Source organism: Ascochyta rabiei, chromosome 15, assembly GCF_004011695.2.
Source record: "Ascochyta rabiei chromosome 15, complete sequence".
NCBI lineage: Eukaryota > Fungi > Ascomycota > Dothideomycetes > Pleosporales > Didymellaceae > Ascochyta > Ascochyta rabiei.
This window is the reverse complement of record NC_082419.1, coordinates 1,444,920-1,465,305: the sequence shown is the minus strand read 5'-3', so window position 1 is coordinate 1,465,305 and position 20,386 is coordinate 1,444,920. Positions and strand designations below refer to the sequence as shown.

Genomic DNA, 20,386 nt, shown 5'->3' with positions numbered 1-20,386 from the left:
CATACTCCTTAAATTACTAGAGTAGCTTAACTGCTCTCGTCTTATATAGTCTTAGATTTACACAGGACGTTAATCTTATTAATCAATCAATCAACCACCTGGCGATGTAGCGCCTCGCCTTGACAAAATTCTTGGCTACTCCCGTCCCTATGCAGCCCTCGACCGCATCAACAGCGCAACCCCTACGAACCACAATCTGCGTAATGCTAGTGTCCAGGCTTGCCATGATGGCACTGGACTCGGGGCGGAGGAGGGTGCCTCGCTTGGGCCAGGCTTGTAGGAACTGGGCACCATGCACCAGCGACGACGCATTACCCATCACGCAGGCCTTTTCAAGCAACGAGCAGGCTATATGGTAAGGCGTTTTGGCAATAAGTAGCCTATAAGAGGTAGCGCAAGATATTGTAGGTGCTCGTCTAGTTAATAAAAAAGAGTAGTTTACAATACATCAGTTATACATTCTATGCCTCAGAGAGTCGTCTAATCGAATTTAATCCTTCTTTGTCGTCACCCCCGTCTTAGCACTCACAGCATGTCCCCCATTATGAATCACCTCCGTCTTGCTCTCGCCCGACAACTTGCCCTGGAATTGATCCACACTTATTGGCTTCGCCTTCGTCACCCCCAAGTCTACAGACTGCTCCTTAACCACCTCATGCACCGGCTTCGTTACATGGGTAACCTCAGGAATCACTCTCTCCTTCTCAATTACCGGCTGAATTGTCTCGTGCAAGTGGTGGTGCACAGTCTCGCCTTCGATGGTCGCTTCTTTCGCTTTGCTCTCCTTCGTCGCGGCTTCGGAGGTTGTAGACTTGAACTGAGACCGCTCGGCGGCGACTTGCGCTTTCACGGCTTCACCTTGGGAATCTTTGTTGATTTTTCGTTCTTCGACTGCTTCGGTTTTGTGGTCATGGCGTGTGGGCTCGACTTCACGGTCTTGGAGAGGTTGGATTGTTGTGTGGTAGTGATCTTGGCTGGAGGCGAAGGGTGGGAGAGTCAGCATAACTCATAGTAGGGGGATAGGGTTGGGTGAGACAGGCAACTATGGAATGGCTGTGTGCCTTTCGCCCGGAGGTTACTTACTGCCTCTCACGATCGATTACGGCCTGTTCGCGCGTCTCGTGCTCGCGCTTCACTGTCTCATGCTCGACTGCGGGAGCGATCTCTTGTTCGACGGTGACGTCTTTGGCGCCTGTCGTGGTGGTGGTGTCAACTTCTGTTGAGACTGCTGGGGCGGCTTCTTGCTGGGTAGCAGGAGCGGTGGGTTTTTGCTGACCTGAGCCGGAGCTGAAATGAAGATTAGCATGCGATGGATGAGGCCAAAGAAGGAAGCAATGTGTACTCACAGAAGCTTATTGATTGCGTTGGCGGCGGCGTCCATGGTGATTATTGTGATGGGAGTTGCAGAGTTGTTGTGCGTGAGAAAGCTGATTGTTGAATCGCTAGAAAAGTAGAAGGTGATACTTATGTCTAGTGTAGATATGCATGACGCTGTGCTTTCATCTATAGCAGTGACCTCATCAGCAATGCATAAGCGAGGTCGTGCCAAGAATTGCACATGAAAGTGATGAACGGACTGCGCTCCCCGCTGTAGTGAGAGTTCGGTCAGCCACTTAAGTCGCTTACAATCCTCGCGACCGCCCGATTGGGTAAACGGTCTTTCCTTCTCATTAGGGAAGGAGGAAGCCAGACGCAAACGTCGTCATCTCTTAATTAGTGCGGTCTTAGCAGGTTTTGTTGACAAGAGGGTCTCGACCATTCCAACTTCGTTGTGGGAAATCGTCCCGTGGTGCGCCACAACCTCAAATCGAAGAGCAACGCTGAATGTCGTACTTATGAAGTTGAAAATGGGTCTGGATTGCCACTTGTGGCGCCTGAATATCGTGCGGAACCAGCTTGATGTCCCTTCACATGCCTGCCCAGGCAGCAGAATGAAGAGACCCGGAGCTTTTTGAGCTGATCTTTCGGTGCAATGCTCGCTCAACTGATAATCCAAGCAATGATCCGTTTCGACTGCGACCAAAATGAAATGCCTTGATCGAGCAGATCCGCGGCAGTGCGTGAGACTGTAAGCTCGAACTCGAAACTGCTTATGAGAATCGCGCATTGCTTCGATTTTCAAGGAGTCTGGTATGTTTGCAATTTAGGCGGCCTTCTCTTGCTTGGTGTAGACACTACTGCGGACACGCTCAGATGCATCGTGAACAAGCTGAAGTGCCTGATACAGGTGGCAAAGAAGCTTGTACACGCCTGTGCATTTGGCATGCACTGACCATGTCGCAACACGCAGAGTCCATGGATAACTCAACTGACGCGGACCAGCCAAGCGGGACAGATACATTGCGGCGCAGGATAGCAATCTTACGATAGACGCCCTTTCAAGACCTCGCTCGACGAAACGAGCCCGCGCTTCCTAGACGACCGCACTGCCGATGCCGAGCACGCACAGGCATCCACTACGCAAAAAGCCTAGGACCTAGGACGCACTCTACCTCCACGCGACCGCCACGATACGGGTCTGATTCGCGCCTAATTCGGCATAGTGTGCGATTTCAGCCCTCTTCAGCCTTTGGTCTGGAGTCGACCCCTTTTAATGATCTATTCCGGGCTAGCTCCGCTCTGCACGAACGTGCATGCTTAAACACGCTGCATCCATAGCAGTTTTTGATTTTTGCTTCTGCTGCCCATATTTAGTTATGTAACAGTACATACCCGTTCAAATATTTCCCTAAGAAACTACAGCCCACTCGTTAAATTGTGTAGTAGTGTCAACAAAGCAGTGGTGCTATGTCACGCTGGACAGTCTGCATACGCGATCCAGGAGGGAGCTCATCCTTAGTAGCCCCTCTACACCTTCTTCTTAGACTGTCTGTACGGGTGACCCTGCAAAGAACAAGCAAGGCATGTGGACAGCGTCCGTTATCTCTATTACCGTAGAGCAAAGCACTATATAAGCCTAAGGCTAAGCCACTTATTCTCTCTTAGGTAGTAAAGGAGGTACTTTCTATCTTAAGACTTCTGTGTAAACTCTAGGTTAACCTAGATACACATACTGTAACTATATTGTATAATAATAAATAGACAATTTACTTAGTAACAAAAGAGGTCTTCTACCTTTATAAAAAGGCTAAAGGCTGTAGAAAGAGTTTCTAAATATAATTATATACTGTATAACTATATTTTAGGCTAATATAGGCTATTATAAGCTAAAATAAAAGTAGAGGTATAGTAAAGTAATAAGTCTTAGTAGTGTAATTAGCTTATTATGTAATTAGCTTATATATAGAGTACGTTTTCTCCTTACGTATATAGTTTGTAGGAACATCACTCTAATAGTTTTTGTTTAGCCTTATTAATTAAGTTTTTTTTAGAATCTTAAACTACTCTTAAACTAGATAGTCTACTCTGTTTTAGTTATTATACCCTGTTATCACAAGCTTTACTTAGGTAACAACCCTTACTAGTCTAGATATCGTACTTATCCCTAAGAGCTAATAGATTTAGTGCTTACGGTCTTTAACTAAAGTACAACTTTAACATTTAAACACCCCTAAAATAAGTACTATCCTAGGATCTTATGCGATTCCTAGTAACGCTACGTCTACTAACGTTAATATAGATACCCTAGTTGTCAACAGCAGGCTTTAATAGTAGTATTTGCTATACCGTACCAACACTACAAGGCCAACATTTACATTTGTATTAGAGCAGAGTTGCCCTACCTGGCTGCCATCACTACATACTAGCGTTTCGGCTTATTTCCTCGGAATATGTCTTTCTTTCTGCTTTGCAAGCCGATCGAATACGTAAGTCCTTCTTTCTAACGTAAAAAAGTTTACTCACATGATAGTGAAGGTTGTTGCAGACTGTTACATCCAGGTTTTACTAATAAGAGGCGATGTCCATGTTACATGTCCGTGAACCCAAGCATTCAGGTCCGCTAAGTACCTGCAGCTGGAGACAAAGTATGCCGCAATTATGCCAGCGTTATACTGGAGACGTGGACCTTCCAGCAAGGGGTCGACGTCTGGACCGAAGTCACGGGAAAGAAATGCATATTCAGCTAAATCTCAACCAATATTGCAAATGGGCTTTGTGGTAAGGTTGAAAGAGAGCTGGCTATGCAGCTTAAGCTAAGCTAGTTGTGCGATCCGTGGGCTGAGGATGAGAGTTTCATTACAGCAGAGGAGCTCGTATCGATGAGCAAGAGGCGGTAGGATTTAGAGGAACAATTGAAGGTTCCCAAACCAAGGATTCTGGGATTAATCAGGCTTAGAAGGAAAATGTTGGCGTGTGATAGCGACTGTTGATTCGTCTTCAATACAGAAATACAATTGTTGAGACCATATTTAAGAGGCTCAGCTCAAATTGTGCCTACTGTTCTCCAGACACAATTACTACAAACCCTTCTCTTACAATGATAGGTGGTAGAAGTCGTAGCAGCTTTTCCAAATGATTATAAGCGCAGATCCGTGCACACTACATTGTAATTTCTCCATCTATCCTTCCATTCAATCCCTTGTCTCTTTCGTATGCTTCTTAAGGTAGTTCAAGCCGTCTGAATCCCTGAGAACAATCCACTAGGTAGAAGTACAATTTTAGACTATGCTCGAGTTTTGACTGCTTCATTGCACGCCCTTTATTCTCACAAAATGTAATATCATCTGCAATGCCAATGAGCCAATTCTAGCGTATGTCATGAAAATCCAGGCACAACAATTAACAGTGTCGGGCTAGAGATTGTACTAGGTGTTGGCGTCCCTAACACCAAGAGCAATGTTAAGACCCTGCTCAGCAAATTTGGACCATAATCATTAGTCAAATCTCTTTACAATGTCTTCCTTGAACATCATGCCAGAAAATATACGCTTAGTTCCACAATTAGGGTAAGGGATCCCTAGGCTCGGTGTCTTTTACGTTGTACAGGTAATGGAAGAAGGCAGCATCTGTATCATTCATATCTGGCTCTTCAATGCCTAGCTCGCAATAGCATGCTCCGTTGTGGACTTCACGACGCTAGAGTCACTATTTTTATCCACAGCGTTTTTGATAGCGGCATTTTCTAAATAGGACATTACGTTACAACCCCTGCAATGTGACGGTATCAACCGTTCTGCCCTGAATTTTTTGGCCTTCTAGCAGATGCTCGTGTGAAGAATCATCTTCCCTAAGAGAACCATAACCGAGCACAGCACCAAAATCTACGGAGACAGTGCACTCACCCTGACAAGTTATATCTTGCAACACCATGTATGAAGGTGTCATCAGCTGCGTAATTAGCTTAAATTGCATTCCCAATTACACTTCAAAATTTGAGGGATCATGATTTAGAAAACCACGCCTTAAGGGAGCATGGTGTGAAGATTCCATAAACCAAATACGTGTGGATCAGGCAAGCTTGCCTGTCTCCAAACGACTTACGGCAAACAACCTGTCGTGTAATTATAGAGCTATTTTCTATTCCATCAGACAGTACTAGTTTGTCTCAACTCAAGGACCCCATGTGAACTAGCTAGCTACTCCTGACACATACCCCTTTCTCTACCTCTGTCTTCTGTTACGATGGAGAAAATGCTTCAGGCCGCAACAGCAACCGGGGTAGATCCCTCGCGACGGGCATATCTAAGAGGACGAGACATTTCGCGCTTAGCAAGAGAAATTCCGTCGTACGAATCAACAGCAACATCAATAGTCACCTTTAGGGACGTGGCTTGCGCCTGCAGATCTGAAGCGCGTGACTGCACTAAATTAATGAGGCCAAATGCAATCGCCTGTATGACATCAGTCCCAAGTATGCTCAACGTTGGAGAACTTGACCACTCATTTTAATAGAGAAGGGGTACTCACGTCAACAACTTTCTCGATCTGGCGAAGTGCGGCAGAAACAGGTGCACCAATGAATGGCACAGCGTTGAACAATCCGGCTTTGCCAATAAGAATGTTTAAGAGGACCTGGTGGACACGGACGAACTATATGATGTTTTGATTAGCAGTACTCGTGCTTGTGTTGAGAAAGAGTAAAGATATACCTCTCGAAAAGCATCAAAGATGGCATCACTCGGTGCTCCAGGCAAAACAGTAGGTGTGCCGGGCAGCTGCGCGATTGCGCCTGTAGCCGTAACCACGATGTCTGTAAAGCCAAAAATGATTTGCTGCCTGATCATTAGCTGGTACCCTTGTCATAGACCCGTCAAGCTGTCTTCATAGTGGTTGTGCAATCAACCAAGACTTTGTTCAGATATCCTCGCGGGGTCCTGTACCTTGAGGACGAGGATAGTAGGAGAGAACAAACATAGCCACTTACCGGCAAAGGTCCAAGTCCGACAACGATCAAGGGAGCGTTGAGAAGAGTGATACTTTGCGCTGGAACCTGGAGTGCTTGGCTTTTAGTCGTAATGACATTGATGGTGCTGACAATTTGAGCTGGAGTCAGGAAAGCAGATACGGGGACAGCGAGGGCTGCAGCCGACACGAAGAGCTTTCGGAAAGAAACCATTATGAAAGAAGTTCAGGTGCGTTTGCAATTATGGATATGTTGATGCTGTTATGCGCGGCTGACTTCTTGAGATGTGATATGTGTCGAGTACGGAGTCCATTAATGGCGAGCGTCAACTTTATATCTGGCCAAAGACATGGACCCTGTGTCTGCAAAAGCCATTCTTATTGCACTATGATGCATTCAATCCCCATGTGCGATGCAGATCTGTGTCTTGCCAAACCCATTTCTTAATTTGAACACATCTAAGCATTCTGTCCCACCAGACAATCGTCCATGAGGTATCACGGGAGTATCCGCAAGGCACTAATCGGCCGGGCCAACGCATTTTGGGTCATTCCTTGTCAGTTACAGCGACCTTGGACGGTACATCGATGTTACCGCCGGTGCCAAGTTTTGTACAACTCAAGTTGTGCGTACATCTCAACAAACAGTGCCCGCAGGAAGGGTGTTGATCAGACCAATCCCAAATAAACAGTCGAACGCGCTGTAAATCTGTAGCATAAGATCGTCCTGCAGCTTGATTTTTAGAGAAACCATGCAAAGGAATCACTTTGATTAGACCGTGCAGGAGGCGGCTAAGACACTGTGGATGTTGAGTACCTCTAAATCTCAGCATTGAGGAGAAAAAAACGTCAGTGTTGGGTAGTAGTTTAATGAGCATGAGACGTGTTGCGATTTTACCCTGTACCTAGTCCCGTCTATAAGGTAAGGAATTCTTGCTAAACCAAGAATGGAAAAAGAGGTATGTGTACACAAGGTATCTACAACCGCAACTGTGGAGTAGACGTACACGTGCTTTGTATTTGATGAAGTGCAAATGCTTATTGACTATGAGGGTAGTTGGGTGTATTACTCATGCTTGTGGAACAAGCATCCAATGCGGTCATAGACTTAACGAGGGATTACTGGAATGGAAGCCCAAGCACCTTGCTCATGCCGTGCGACTGCTGGGAACAATCCTGACTCGTATACGCATGCATGCATGCTTCTTTAAAATAATGCTGACGATTAATACCGACACCCTAGCTTCAATCTGGGGTCTTGCACACACAAATAACAACCGTTTATATCCCTCCTGCTTTGCATAAACATCAATCCTCTTCATACTGATAGAAGGCAAGTTGGGAACTTTCGATCACAGTGTTTTGCGGTGGAAGGTGGACTTTACAAAATGTAGAGAAACAGCAGGATGTCGTGTCCAATGAAAGCAGATCTCGGTAAGCAAGCGGGCAGTGAAGCTGTGAACTATCGACGTTGGACAAAGACGGCTTGAGTAAACCTAAATCAACGAAACAGTCAGATAATAAAGGAAAGCAGCTGCGATTAGATGATTGCGATCAGCCTGGAATCAATTCTACTTCAAGGCTTTTGTTAATTGTACGCTGGCAGTCTGCGTTCCGGTCCATCTAAGCGCAGGGAAACCCCGGGTAGGAAGGCCCTTACACCCGTCAGATGGCATCATGCCATTCAGCTGCATTCTCTTTACTTTGCTACTAAGAAGATTTTACTCTGTACACTAGAAAATGTACATGCACCTCTTTGTGGGCAATTGGTGTGTATAGACACCCTTCAACACTAAGAAGAAACCATTGAGTCTGTGTTAACATCAAGCTCTCTAAGCACAAGAATCTTCAGTATACTGACTTTGTCGTTAATTGTTTATTACGGTAATTAAGACTGCGCAAAACAAGCGTTCCCTATGCCTGGTCAATTGGTGCTAGTCAGATCGATGCCTTGTGCAAAGCCTTCGGACATCACCTACAACTACCTTGAAATTCTCACAATCCTTCATTCATGCCTACTCCGCATGGAACAATCACGCGCAAATGAGCTAACCGATTTTATTGAGACAAGCCGTCTTGATACTCTTCCAACCATGACCGCTACTGCTGGAACCTCATCACTTGGGCCGCGCCCACCGAAACTTTGTACCATCGGACTTGAACCCCGGCAATTTCACCCCACGTACTTGGAGAAGGGTAAATCGTACCCATGAAGCTGCACGGAGGACGTAGAGGATGGTTCTGGAGTCGAATCTGTCCATAGGCTACGCGACCATCTTGCGGGTACGGCCAGCTCTATCCTGTAGTTCTGAGCACAATGTGACTGCTGACAGATTAAGGCTAGGAAGTATAGATTTTGTGGGTGGAATGGTTGATCACAGATGCATGTCAGCGTGAAGATCTGGTCACGCTTGGACACGGCCCGCCTGGTTGGGTCAGGCCCCCACACAATTCAGGCGGTGCAGGACCTACCCCTTGTGCAGCGCAGCTCTCTGTACTTCCTGGCGCGTACGATCGGGCCACTACAGTATGTCAATTCGTACTTCCTCACGTTTGCTATACTGCACGAGCTGATCCTGTAGGTACGTAGGTAGTCTTGGTCTCGATGAGCCTTGAATTTTTCCGACGCAGTAAGCACTGGTGTATCACCTTTGCTGTTCCTCACGGTAGATCCACAGCCAAATTTGGCTTCGGTGTTGCGATTAACCCCGATGGCTTGATTCTGGCGGGCCTTACCGCAGATCGGCAGCCTGATCACCTATGCCGATCTTGCTATGGCTTCCGCTTTTCTTAGATCTGGCATATCGTGTGGTCTGCACTGTGCCTCACTGTAGCCCTGCGGCCCAGCTTCCTTATTTTAGCGTTGCTGCGGTTTTCGCTGTTGACCAGTCAATACCGCGTTCCGTCATCTTACTTTTGCTGTGCCACATTGCAAATTCACCGCTTGTGATATTAGGTTCCGCTCCACTTCATCCGTCCGCGAATTTCCCAATCTGGCGTGGTAGTTTTACACTACAACAAACTCAAGAGAGATCACACTGTAATATGCCGTGACTACTGAGCAGTTCGCCTTCAAATGTCGAGTTCACAGAAGGTAGTAGGTTTTATGAACAGACTCTCAGTCCTAATCACAAAATTTCGAGTCCGCCCCTCATGGTGTGTTTCACTGTGACATGTCCCTGGTGTTTATCTTACTCTAACCTCCCTCGATACTCGATTCTATGGGATGTCATTGCTGGTTTGGCTTTAAGCCACACTCCACCACGACCCACTCTTCAAGACTGCGCTTTGGCGAGCGGCCTAACCTTAGAGCAAATGTTAGCGCAGTTGTACCACATCCAACATCACATCCGAGACATTTTGACGTAAAGTGCTCGGTGTCGGCGGATGCTACTGGTCAGGTCTCTGATTGAATGTTAAAACCTACTGGCATTCCGGCGTCTAAACCTCGCGTACAAGATGTCCTCCAATCAGGAAACAAGATCTTGCCCCCCAGTTCCGATCCTTCGTCGTACCTTTTTATCCGTAAACCATCAACCAGCAAGCTGTGCAACCAGATCTTGCCTGTCTGGTTTGACACTTTTGCAATCTGACATAAGCTATGTTTCAAGGTTCCTGCGTAAGGCTGATTCATGTAGTAGCCCCCAATGCAAATGACATCACGGGGTACGGAATCTATCCTTCTTCTCGCTCGGTTGTGTTTCTCGCAGCCCAATTTGCCAGGAATTGGCCTTCCAGGCGCCTATTGAGGAAAGGTCAGCTAGTGAAAGAGGTGGAGAGCTATGCTGACCGCTAATTTTGGACATGTCCACCACTGGATGTGGTCCACAGTAGACGATCCAATGTCTTTCTCGGACTTTACTGTCAGTAGCATGCTTGGCTGTCTTGCGGAAGTGTATAAAAGACAGAGCAGCACAAGCCCAAAAACTCAGAACATCACATCCTTCAACTCAATCAATTCACTACCAACACAAACAACACAAACAACACTATCCAAATTCTAAATTTTCCAACATCCCAACCAAAGCAAAATGAAGTTCCTCATCGTTGCCGCTGCTCTTGCTATCCCCGCTCTGGCCATGCCACAGCCAGCCTCTGAAGGCTCTGCTCTGGGCGTTAGGGACAACGTCAAGTTCAACCAGTACCGCAACTTCGAGGACTGGTAAGACCAAGCCTTCCGTTTCTAGTGATATTTTCTAACAAGTATCGTAGCCGCAACGACAACGCCATTCTGTTCCATGCGGCCCCCGTCTCGGGAAGGTGCATCAACATCGACAGCCAGACTGGTGCATTCTTCGTCAACACTGCTGGATTCCTGGCCAGCAAACGTAAGCAACACTCTCTTCTGTCGATTGAGGTACAGTCACTAACGGTTGTGCACAAACAGTCTACTCGGGTGGTGACTGCAACGGAAACACTCTCGGAGTTTCAGGTGGATCTTGCATTGAGAGGGGCCAGTGGAACTCCTTCAAGCTGGTTTAGATTCTGTACCTGACTGTCATGGCGATGAGCTGGAAGTGGTTGATCGGGTTGTGCAGATTTCCTATTTGAAACATTCGTTTGAAGAGTCGCGTCTATTTAGAGCTCCTCTGAGCTACGTCCTGCCAAGCCATACGTAGTGGATATGAGAGTTGTACCGATTGATCTACTGCATCTGTGCATCTTGCAACATTCAGAAGTGTTTGCTCTCAGTCTGATCAATTGTGTACAGACCAGACTGGTATTGTCCACTTTGTCAGGTCTTCTGTCATTGCAAGCTCGCAGCAAGATCCATCACACCATGAAATGCAGCGCATCTCGAGCGCCAGTCAGGAGGCTTCAGTGTTTAACCTGCTTTGATGTAATGACGGGCTGGGTCACTGACTTACACCAAGTTCGCTATGCTGCTCATACGATCAATCAACCTTGTTATCAACCTTGTTATCAAAGCGACTCATGGTAACGCAATGGTATGGAAGACCAACTAGGAGAGTCAGGAAATTGGCCCATTACGGCAAGCCATCTTCGAAAGCTGATAGAAAGGGACGTATAATTTTCCGTCGTGCAGAACAAGGCTATGTTGCCTAGCGAGGTGGCTGACGGGTGCACGAATGTTTGGTGTCAACAGTAAGGGGCACTGATGAGGCTGAGCCAGGCTGTGACGCTGCAGATCAAATTACAGCTTGTGCTACTCACATAGAAGAGCGGGCGGTGTAACCGTTGGCTCTGTTGCGTCAGTCAGCTAGCCTCTCAACGTGCTTGAGCACTTCCTCGCTTGATCTCGATTATGGCACGGCTGCGGAGCCTTTTCAGCTGCGTGCGGCTGACAGATTGAAGTTCAAGTGTTTTGGTCTTGGTGATGGTTCCTCGGGAGCGTTGACCGAAGGCGTGAAGGGGTACAGCCACACTATTATCTTAGTCATCCGTGCGCGTCCGCTCCGCAGCCAGCGAACCACGCGCGCGCGACACCGTCCATTGTTTTGTGGACCCGCGGTTCCTGAGCGCATCGTTTCTCCAACACCGTGCACGTACACCACAACATCGCCTCACGCCGCCGCTCTGGGCCCGATGCGCGAAGTAACTTAGGGTGGCATTGACGCCCACATCTCCGAAGACATCGTTGCAAGCTACTGCCAGCCAATCCCCTGTCCGTTGTGCCTTCGTCGTCCCCTGTCCGCCGTCCACCTACACTACCCCGATCGACAATGATACCACATGCATACTGGGGGAAAAGTCGCATACAGATGCTATGCAGTTCTCGGCTTGCTACGTGTAACGCTGTCCGTGTTTACAGACCCCTCATATGGGTCATGTGCGCTAGTATTTCACTGCTGAGCGCAAGGCATCTACTAGTGGAGCAAAACATGCATTTTCCCCTACAAATCTACTTCACTCAGCTTGCCATCGCTGCCATCTTGACATTGCAGCCGCGCCCGGCATGGAGATATGTTCAGAGGCTTGTCCGTGGTGCATCACAGCCCTCGAGGTCGATGACAAGAGGGATAGCACTCCTCGCAACATCACTATGCTTCACGTCTTTATCTACAATATGTATTCTGCAAGCGACGTTGCACTTCTATAACTTACCAGTCTTGGTCATGATCACTGTAAGATACATCTGCGCTTGTTACACATCCTCGTCACCCTACTGACGTTGTCCAGCTCATAGCCTTCTTCGCTGAAGACCTGTACCTTCACATCACCCACGCAATACCCCACACACACGCCGAACTACTTCGTGTCAGCCTAATCGCGTTCGCGAGCGCGGCGCTTCTATTCACAGAGTATCGACTCACCGTGCCGAACCTAGCAACATCAATCATGGCCATGCTGCTTGCTGGAGTTGCCCGGGCCCTGCGGAAGCTGGTCATCATACACCATCCAGATGTAGTTGCGGAAGACGTGATTCCGACAAGCTTGCATGTTGTTGCAGGCGCGCTGATTGGCATAGCTTGGATAACGGTCTTCGAAACAGGCAATCAGGCTTTTGCCTTCAAGGTCAGAAGCATTCCATTGCTCGCTCTTAATGCGTCGGCATCCGCTGTAGCGATGCTACTGGGAAATTCGATAATACTTCCTCTGTACAGCGAGCCAGCTGACACGTCTTTCCAAACTGTCGGTGCTCCAGTGGATCGTCTCTGGGATGCTTTGACCCTTACTCTTCTCACTGGCATTGTAGGGAGCTATTCGACACTATTGACAGCCCGCTCATATACGAACATCTACCAGTTCTGCTGCTTCCCGCTTGCAATAATGTGTATAGGCAGCAGCGCTTACGTCTCTGCAACGAACCGTTGCTCGCAGAATCCGTGGAATGCCCTGAGCACATATGAGCTCGTAAACTCACCCTCGGCGCTATCGGCAGAAGATAGCGATACGATCGATTTCACAGAGGAGACACACCATTCCGCAGTGCCAGCTTTGAAGTCAAGCTCCCCAGGCAACCCGTTCAGCAAGTATTTGTTTGGTATCAGCATAGCCTCACTTTGGGCGGCGTATGGAATCTTGAATTTCACTGAGCGACAAGAGCGTCGCAGTCCGGTCCTCCTTGATCAAAATTACGTTCCGCAACTACCCGTGGAGATCGTGCTGAGCATGTACAAAGAGCCTATCGACGAAGTGCGCAAGCTTGTCACCCACCTGCAGAGCATGCCAGCTCTTTCTGATGCACACGTTACAATCTACATCAAGGACAGCGAGGCCAACAACGCTTACGTCAAGGAGCAAACAGGCGCCCATAATATCACCACACTACCAAACGTGGGACGAGAAGGTGAAACATTCCTCAATCATATCCTGAACAGGTGGCACGACCTTGCAAGACAGACCATATTCCTACAAGCTGGTATACACAACCCAAGGGAATTCTACACCCACGTCAGCAACTACTACGACCGTGCCCAGACTGGATTTCTCAACCTCGGATGGCCTGGCCGCCTCTGCGAGTATGGGAATTGCAGTGACAGGTTCGGCTGGCAAGACAACTTACAATTCATTCCGCAGGTCTGCAAGCAGATGTACAACTCAACGACCTGCGAGAACGTCCTGCTTAGCTACAAGGGCCAGTTCATTGTCTCTGCCGCACGAATCCGTGGTATCAACAAGGACATATACCATGATTTATGGCAGGCCTTTGTTGACGAAAACAACCCGGCGCATCAACCCAGCAATCTGCAAGGACGGCCCGACTCGATGAGTGCGCCCGATTTTGGCTACACGATGGAGAGGCTGTGGAACTTGCTGTTTCAATGTTCTAGTGTTGACGTGGGTTGGAAGTGTCCCACGTTGGTGAGTGGATGGCGCATCGGTGGCGATATCAGCGATTGCCAGTGTTTTGATACGTAGCTTGCAGGCAGCAATACAAGTCAAGTATGCTATCTGATCTTGCAATGACATCTCATGGTCAGGATTAGTCCTCTGTTTGTCCAGAAACTGCTGGCCAGTCGTACGACTTGGTCTACGTCGCCGTCGACGTGAAGTACGCGCGATCAGTATATTCCCCAGCCTTGTAACGTGGCCTACTGCAACAGTGTAGTACACTACTTCCTGTGTCCTCTGCCGAGCGGACACATGATCTGTCCTCAAGATATCACCCGTTTGAACCATCTCAAAGCGCAATAAGCTTATGACATCCGCATTCCCGAATCGATATTAGCCAAGGTAAACAACAGCCATATTTGTATGACACGCGGTAGCAGCAATGACGAAGTCCCTCTGATCACGACGAGCCGTCCAAACGTGGTGCGCACCAGCCTCCAAGTGAATTTTGGTCAGTTCGTCGTTCGCCCACCGTACCACTTAGTCATTGGGCAAGATAGAACGACTCGCCAGTCCGATATCGCACAAACGTACCATTTTCATCTTCCTGTCTCTACTCAGCCGGTATCTTGGGTTTGTTGCATCTCCGTCAAGACTCAGGACGTGACTTCAGTCACGCGAACTGCCAGCCCCACAGTGATTTGCCACCAGCCTGAACGCGTAGTAGACTGGAGATGGATTGCGCCAGCAGGGTTGATAACGATATTGCATCTAGAGCGTAGATGAGAGCAAGCCCTCAAGCCCATCGGTAGAATGGATTCGAAAGCGAAGCTGAGCTGCCATTGTCAACATCATCGGCCGTCCTGCAACTAATTGAGAGGACAAAATCCGACAGTCCCTCACACATAAGCAGTCTTCGAGCTGCTCAAGTGCGCTCTGGCTATCTGCAGGCTCAAACTGCGGCAGGGTATTGTAATGGACGATGAAGTCTTGGAAGCGGGTCGTGCTGTCATTGCCTCTCCATGTGTATATTGAAAGCAGATTTACCGTGGTAGATTTGGTAATCTCCGGCCTGCAGAAAATGGTGGGCTCGTCTTGACATAACGACAAGGATAGCAGGGCAGTCGCGATGATACCGCCAACGCTGACCGCCAGCCTTAATCCGTTTCACCACTGAAGCCTCAACGCATGCTATTTTGACATATCTCACCGCCACCGCACTGAGAGCTCACGACTTACCTCGCTCCAGCTCCAAGCTCAACTTAACCCACTTCTCTCATCTCTCACATCTCGTCAATCTCACCCTCTTCCTTGGAAGTCAGCATCTTTTCCATGTCCCTGTCAGCATTGCATGTTCCGAACGTATATCAGGACTACGCTGGGCACTCTTCGCAAGTCTTTCCTCTTCGCGCGAGTTCTCAATATTCTGCGTGATGGAACAGTCGATATATTATCGATTTAACGTACATTATCACAGTGTACAATCTTGCAGTGTGGTACGTCGCAGTAGCATCCTGATGCCATGTGTACCTCAAGCATCCTGACGGGTTGTAGATCGAATTGGGATTTGGTACTTATCCGTTTGCTTCAGTGTTTTAAAATCGTGCTCCACTACGCCTCCATGCTCAAGACAAGGCTGACTGATAACTGGTTTTCTTGGTTGTATGTCCAGTTCGACGCTGTGGACACCGCTGCCGAGATCAACGATTCAACCAGATCGGATTGGTGTGGGCCTAAAAATTATTCAGGCACAATATAGTTGTATATGGAGCTCATTCGAACTGTCCTGTAAATGATTGCGCTATTAGGTCCAGCAAGGCTATGCGCAAATGGCAAAGGGCGAGTCTAGCGCACAGCAGCGATGTACTGCTGCTCGATCTCATCAGTCAGAGCCCGCGGGGAAGGTGACCATCCAACTGTTCGCTCTCTGGCAAGTTGTAATTATGGTTGGAGCATTGAAACTTCCACACAGAGTCGGCACATTACTTCCACGCAGCTTTGGCGCAATAACACGACACTCGGCGCATCACATCGTATTCCACTCAAGAAACGGCGTGATGGGAAAGCTATCCAGAGCAGCGCTATTGAACCCGTAGTATAAGTCATCGACAGGCACTGACGCATCTCCATACATCTGATGCTGACCTTGCCCTAGCCACGACCCATTGTAGTCGTAGGTTAGGGGCCCCACATCGTGATTGCTGGCCTCGAGAACATCCCCAGTGACAGTGGAAGCCCGCGGCGGCAGCATGGGCGTCGGTGCCGCGGTGTTCGCTGCAGTATGGTCAGGTGTGCCTGCTTGTGTCATTTGTGCATTCTCCTGCTCGCGTACGAAGCTCTGTATGATGCCGTCAATGTCGAGACCTTGCAGGCTCGGCCCACGACCCAGCGATGTGTTAGTGAGTGACTCTGGGGACTGACGCTGGTTACCGCCACTGACGTCTTTGTGGATGCGGCACTCGTCAATGCTGTGCATGCGCACCCCAAGTCTCTTCATTAGATTCTGAACGAGAGCGTTCGCACGTCGGACAGCCGGATTGGTCTCCTGGTTTTCCTGGAAAACAGCGAGACACGCAGCAAGACTGCTATGCGCATCCGACCCCGGGCCACGCTTTGCTGCTATGCGCGCATGTATCGTGGCAGCGACGTACGTTGCATACGATATGAGATAAGGGGCCCTGCGCACGCTGAAAGCTTTATCAAACACCCGCAGAAGATGCACGATGTCGTTAGCTGCTGTGGCGCAGCACATCAATGAATTCACTGAGATGCTGCGGGAAGTGCTGTAGAGGTGACCGTCGGCAACAAACGGGTGATGCAATAGTATCAAAAGCACATGGTACATGGCACTGTCGAAATTAGCTCATGAACGATGTGGTTCAGAGTGACACTGACTGCAAACTCAACACGTGCGGAGGCGGAGTCACCGGTAGTTTGCTCATATCGGCGCCAAGGTGGCTAGGCAGGTTGCGGTACCATGTTTGTAATGTCGAGTGTATACTCTCTAGCTTAGTGGATAGCTCCGCTGGGCTTTTGTCGGAACTTCGCTCTGTGTAGATTGTGCTGAGAATGTCAGAAAGTATGACCGACAGTTGGCACAAGTTTTTGAAAGTAGATATACTGTATGCCGGCGATCCCGAATAAGCTACGCTTAATTGGGTGGAGTAGGCCAAAGGAGTCCAGTGTTCGAGTTCTTCGTATGTGTCGAGAAACTTGATAGGTACTAACGTGTCGGATTCCTTGATGGTCACTGGTCGGCCTTGATACAAACTCTGTATCTTGTCGACGACTGTCCTTGAGTCAGTGGAGTATCTCGAAAATATACGTTCGGCTCACCGAAAGCGGCCCAAAACACACGTCTCCGGATCTCAAGATCTTCGTCTGAGAACTTGCGATTCGTGGTAAGGCCTGCCTTATCCACGTGAATGCCCAAGTCAACGATCATACGGAACGCGAGACCAGCGTACAGCCAAGCAGCGCTGCGTTCATCGCCCAATGCGAATAGGGAGTTAGTCATAATCAACAACGCCTGGATCGTGGTGATATCGCTCTTGTCTAGAGCCCCACCCAACAGCCCCCGAACGCGTTCACGGAACTGCCAGCCAGCAGTACGTACGTCGTCTGCATCGCGTCGTAGCTCGCGACGCGGACTGAATTTGGACGCGCTGAAGAAGATAGCGTTGAGAAGGAGCTTAGAGAAGTTTGGACCTTTGCACGCCATGTCTCGCATGAATGCGGGTCGGTATGTGATAAGGAATGAATGGTGCTGTCGATTCCAATGCAGAGACAACAAGTGCTGGCCCAGTTCAGGCTCAACGCCGTCAAAATCGAGTTTACCAAGACGAAAGTTGACATCCTCAAGTTGACGTTGACAAGCAGCTTCAGCTATTAATCCCTTCTCAACCCACTCTTCAGGCATTCTGGCGTTCGCCTCAGGAGTGGATCGGTCTTGATAGCTCTCTTCGAACAGCGTGCTCGTGCGCCCGTGGTAGCTGGGCATGCCATTCGAAGAAAGCACAATACGAGACACGCTGTTAGCTCGACTAACAGAGTCTACGTTAGAGCGAGAAGAATTGTCATCAGAGATAGATTTCGCTCTCGGCGTGGGTGCAGGTGCAGGCTGCTCAGTCGACTTCTCCATCCGTGGCACCTTGCTTGGACGGCTAGTCCGCGCACGAACAGCATCATCGATAGGTTCATAGTTGCAAGTCATGCCATGAGTCTTGCAATTCGCACACGAAGGCCGTTCAGTGCTGCACTTGATCTGAGACAGTCAGCCCGCGACACGGTTGCGCATGGGAAGCTACGCGCTTTTCGTCGACGGCAGAAAGTGCACGCCTCTGGTGCCCGTTTTCGCACCCGCCCCACGGCTGGAGCGTCGCCGGAGGTGCCACTGTTGCCGTCCATGGGAACGGCGTTGACAACCGCAACTTGAGCCGTAATCTGGAAGCCGTCGCGGCGAAGGTAAAGAAATTGAGGATGCGAGAGTCGTTGCCGCGGGAAGGAAGAGGATGGGAAGGAGCACGGGAGGCTGTTGACGCTAGTGCAGCTTCCCGCGGGAAGTCGGCTACGCTTGCCGTGAGTTCGCGACACTAACCTCCGTTTGATGCGACGCAGTACCATCACCACCAACACCAGAGGCAGCAATATATTGAAGATGTTGGAGTCAAAGAATAGATCTCATAAATTACCAAAAAAAACCCAGCATCATGGGATCATCACAATGCCTTGCAACTCATTCACCATGTCCGCAGCCCAAAATTTATCGTCAGCCTTCGGCAAGATAGAACAGGTAATACAAACTCCCCAAAGACCGCAATCAAGCACCAAAGTAAAGAGAAAGACTTCAACACCTATCCTGATCTTCTCGAGCGCCAAAGCCGGCAGCGTAGAAGCCCTAGTGGCCTACCCTTTCGAATACGCCAAAACCCGTGTACAACTGCACTCACTCCCCGGATGCCGACACAACCCCTTCGCAGTACTTTCCACTATGATAAAACACGACGGTCTCGGCGCTATATACACAGGCTGCTCGACGCTGGCACTAGGCACGGCCTTCAAAGCCAGCGTCCGCATCTGTTCATTCGCCTACTTCCGCGCCCAGCTCAGCGACCGCAACGGCGCATTGACACCCCTCCGCGGCGTGCTAGCAGGCTCACTCGCCGGACCTACAGAGAGCGTAATCGTCGTGACGCCAACAGAGCAGCTAAAGACCCTCCTGATCGAGACAGCGCGGGGCCGACGAACAAAGCCTTACCGCGGAGAACTACATGCGTGCGAGACGTTCTGCCGCACCCGAGGCCTCCGCAGTCTGTATAGAGGGCTCTTCCCGACCATGCTGAAGCAGTTGAGCACCCAGGGCGTGAAAATGGACGCGTACAACTACCTCCGCGAGGCCTCGTGTCGCCACAACGTGCCGCAGGATGGCACTACGGTGTTCCTCACCAGCGCGCTGGCGGGGATCGTGACCGCGTACGTGACGCAACCCTTCGACACGATCAAAACGTGGGCGCAGAGCGCGCGCAGCGCCGACACGATCGATGCGTATCGGTGCGGCAGGCGGCAGGCGGGTGTCCGGGGTTTGTGGGCGGAGAGTACGGCGCGCGTGGGCCGGCTGGGGTTGAGCAGTAGTATTCTGTATACGGTGTGTGAGAATGTGGCTGCCTAGTTGGACGGCTCGTTTGAGCGTGAGCTTTTTGTTTCCACTAGATAGCCACCTTGCTGGACTGCTGGGTTGAGCATGAGGTGCTGGATGGATTTGCCATAGACATACACTACCCTTTATTCTTTGCAATAACATCTTGCATTCAGGCGTCTAAAAGCCATTAGCTAGAAGAGTACTACGTACAAGCCAGCAAGTATCAAACACCTCATCCGCAACCTTCCCACTTGTAGCTCAACACCGAATACCCGCAATTAAATACATAGATATACACGTACCATCCTCTCCGCTTTCCAAACACCGTATATCCTACCAGTAATCTCTAGCAGCATAGAAGAACCACTACGTAGCGACTTGCTAGCGCATCTAATGTCAGGCCGAGAGGCGCCGGCATGTGGCACAACGCCCACCTCTAATCTAGTATTGGCAATAAGTACTGCTCTAGCCACGTGACTCACTCAGTATCCAATTGAGCATGGGTACCTTTTTTTGGGATGTCTGGCACGGTAGGTAGAGCTGTGTTCTGACATTTAAGCTGTTACACTGCCTAAAATCAAACAAAAGACTATACTCAACAAGAGATATAGAATCTTCCTTAATTAGAATAAGTAGTATCTATACATTTGAAAATTTAAAATATGTAGAAGTAGTTAACGCTAGTAGATGTTAGATAGCAATTAGCGCTCTTCTTACTGTGTAGGTGCT

General features: G+C 49.1%; 6 protein-coding genes across 6 annotated transcripts, besides 7 other annotated features; 3 read left to right on the top strand and 3 right to left on the bottom strand.

Annotated features, from left to right (window-relative positions):
* Window positions 1–97: part of a mobile genetic element that runs on past the window's edge.
* A 152-nt stretch (window positions 98–249) lies between these two features.
* Window positions 250–369: a mobile genetic element.
* Window positions 370–490: 121 nt separating this feature from the next.
* On the bottom strand, window positions 491–1,381 carry EKO05_0008898 (uncharacterized protein; the record flags this gene model as incomplete). The annotated part of the gene is made up of 3 exons (XM_038941562.1): window positions 491–974; window positions 1,084–1,287; window positions 1,347–1,381. 3 exons carry the CDS (start codon window positions 1,379–1,381, stop codon window positions 491–493), a joined length of 723 nt encoding a protein of 240 aa, XP_038796424.1.
* A 1,760-nt stretch (window positions 1,382–3,141) lies between these two features.
* Window positions 3,142–3,559: a mobile genetic element.
* Window positions 3,201–3,242: a tandem repeat.
* Window positions 3,276–3,637: a mobile genetic element.
* A 1,939-nt stretch (window positions 3,638–5,576) lies between these two features.
* EKO05_0008897 (uncharacterized protein) lies at window positions 5,577–6,496 on the bottom strand (the record flags this gene model as incomplete). Its single annotated transcript, XM_038941712.1, has 4 exons — window positions 5,577–5,771; window positions 5,848–5,970; window positions 6,030–6,152; window positions 6,305–6,496. 4 exons carry the CDS (start codon window positions 6,494–6,496, stop codon window positions 5,577–5,579), a joined length of 633 nt encoding a protein of 210 aa, XP_038796423.1.
* A 3,696-nt stretch (window positions 6,497–10,192) lies between these two features.
* Window positions 10,193–10,272: a tandem repeat.
* A 41-nt stretch (window positions 10,273–10,313) lies between these two features.
* EKO05_0008896 (uncharacterized protein) lies at window positions 10,314–10,764 on the top strand (the record flags this gene model as incomplete). The annotated part of the gene is made up of 3 exons (XM_038941824.1): window positions 10,314–10,444; window positions 10,495–10,610; window positions 10,670–10,764. 3 exons carry the CDS (start codon window positions 10,314–10,316, stop codon window positions 10,762–10,764), a joined length of 342 nt encoding a protein of 113 aa, XP_038796422.1.
* Window positions 10,765–11,966: 1,202 nt separating this feature from the next.
* Window positions 11,967–14,106, top strand: EKO05_0008895 (uncharacterized protein; the record flags this gene model as incomplete). Its single annotated transcript, XM_038941729.2, has 2 exons — window positions 11,967–12,368; window positions 12,424–14,106. 2 exons carry the CDS (start codon window positions 11,967–11,969, stop codon window positions 14,104–14,106), a joined length of 2,085 nt encoding a protein of 694 aa, XP_038796421.2.
* Window positions 14,107–16,045: 1,939 nt separating this feature from the next.
* Window positions 16,046–18,426, bottom strand: EKO05_0008894 (uncharacterized protein; the record flags this gene model as incomplete). The annotated part of the gene is made up of 4 exons (XM_038941665.2): window positions 16,046–16,868; window positions 16,915–17,308; window positions 17,356–18,283; window positions 18,331–18,426. The coding sequence occupies 4 exons, from the start codon at window positions 18,424–18,426 to the stop codon at window positions 16,046–16,048; spliced, it is 2,241 nt and encodes a 746-aa protein (XP_038796420.2).
* Window positions 18,427–18,763: 337 nt separating this feature from the next.
* EKO05_0008893 (CtIP- endonuclease) lies at window positions 18,764–19,687 on the top strand (the record flags this gene model as incomplete). Its single annotated transcript, XM_038946649.1, has 1 exon — window positions 18,764–19,687. One exon carries the CDS (start codon window positions 18,764–18,766, stop codon window positions 19,685–19,687), a length of 924 nt encoding a protein of 307 aa, XP_038796419.1.
* A 383-nt stretch (window positions 19,688–20,070) lies between these two features.
* Window positions 20,071–20,202: a dispersed repeat.
* Between the last annotated feature and the right edge of the window lie 184 nt (window positions 20,203–20,386).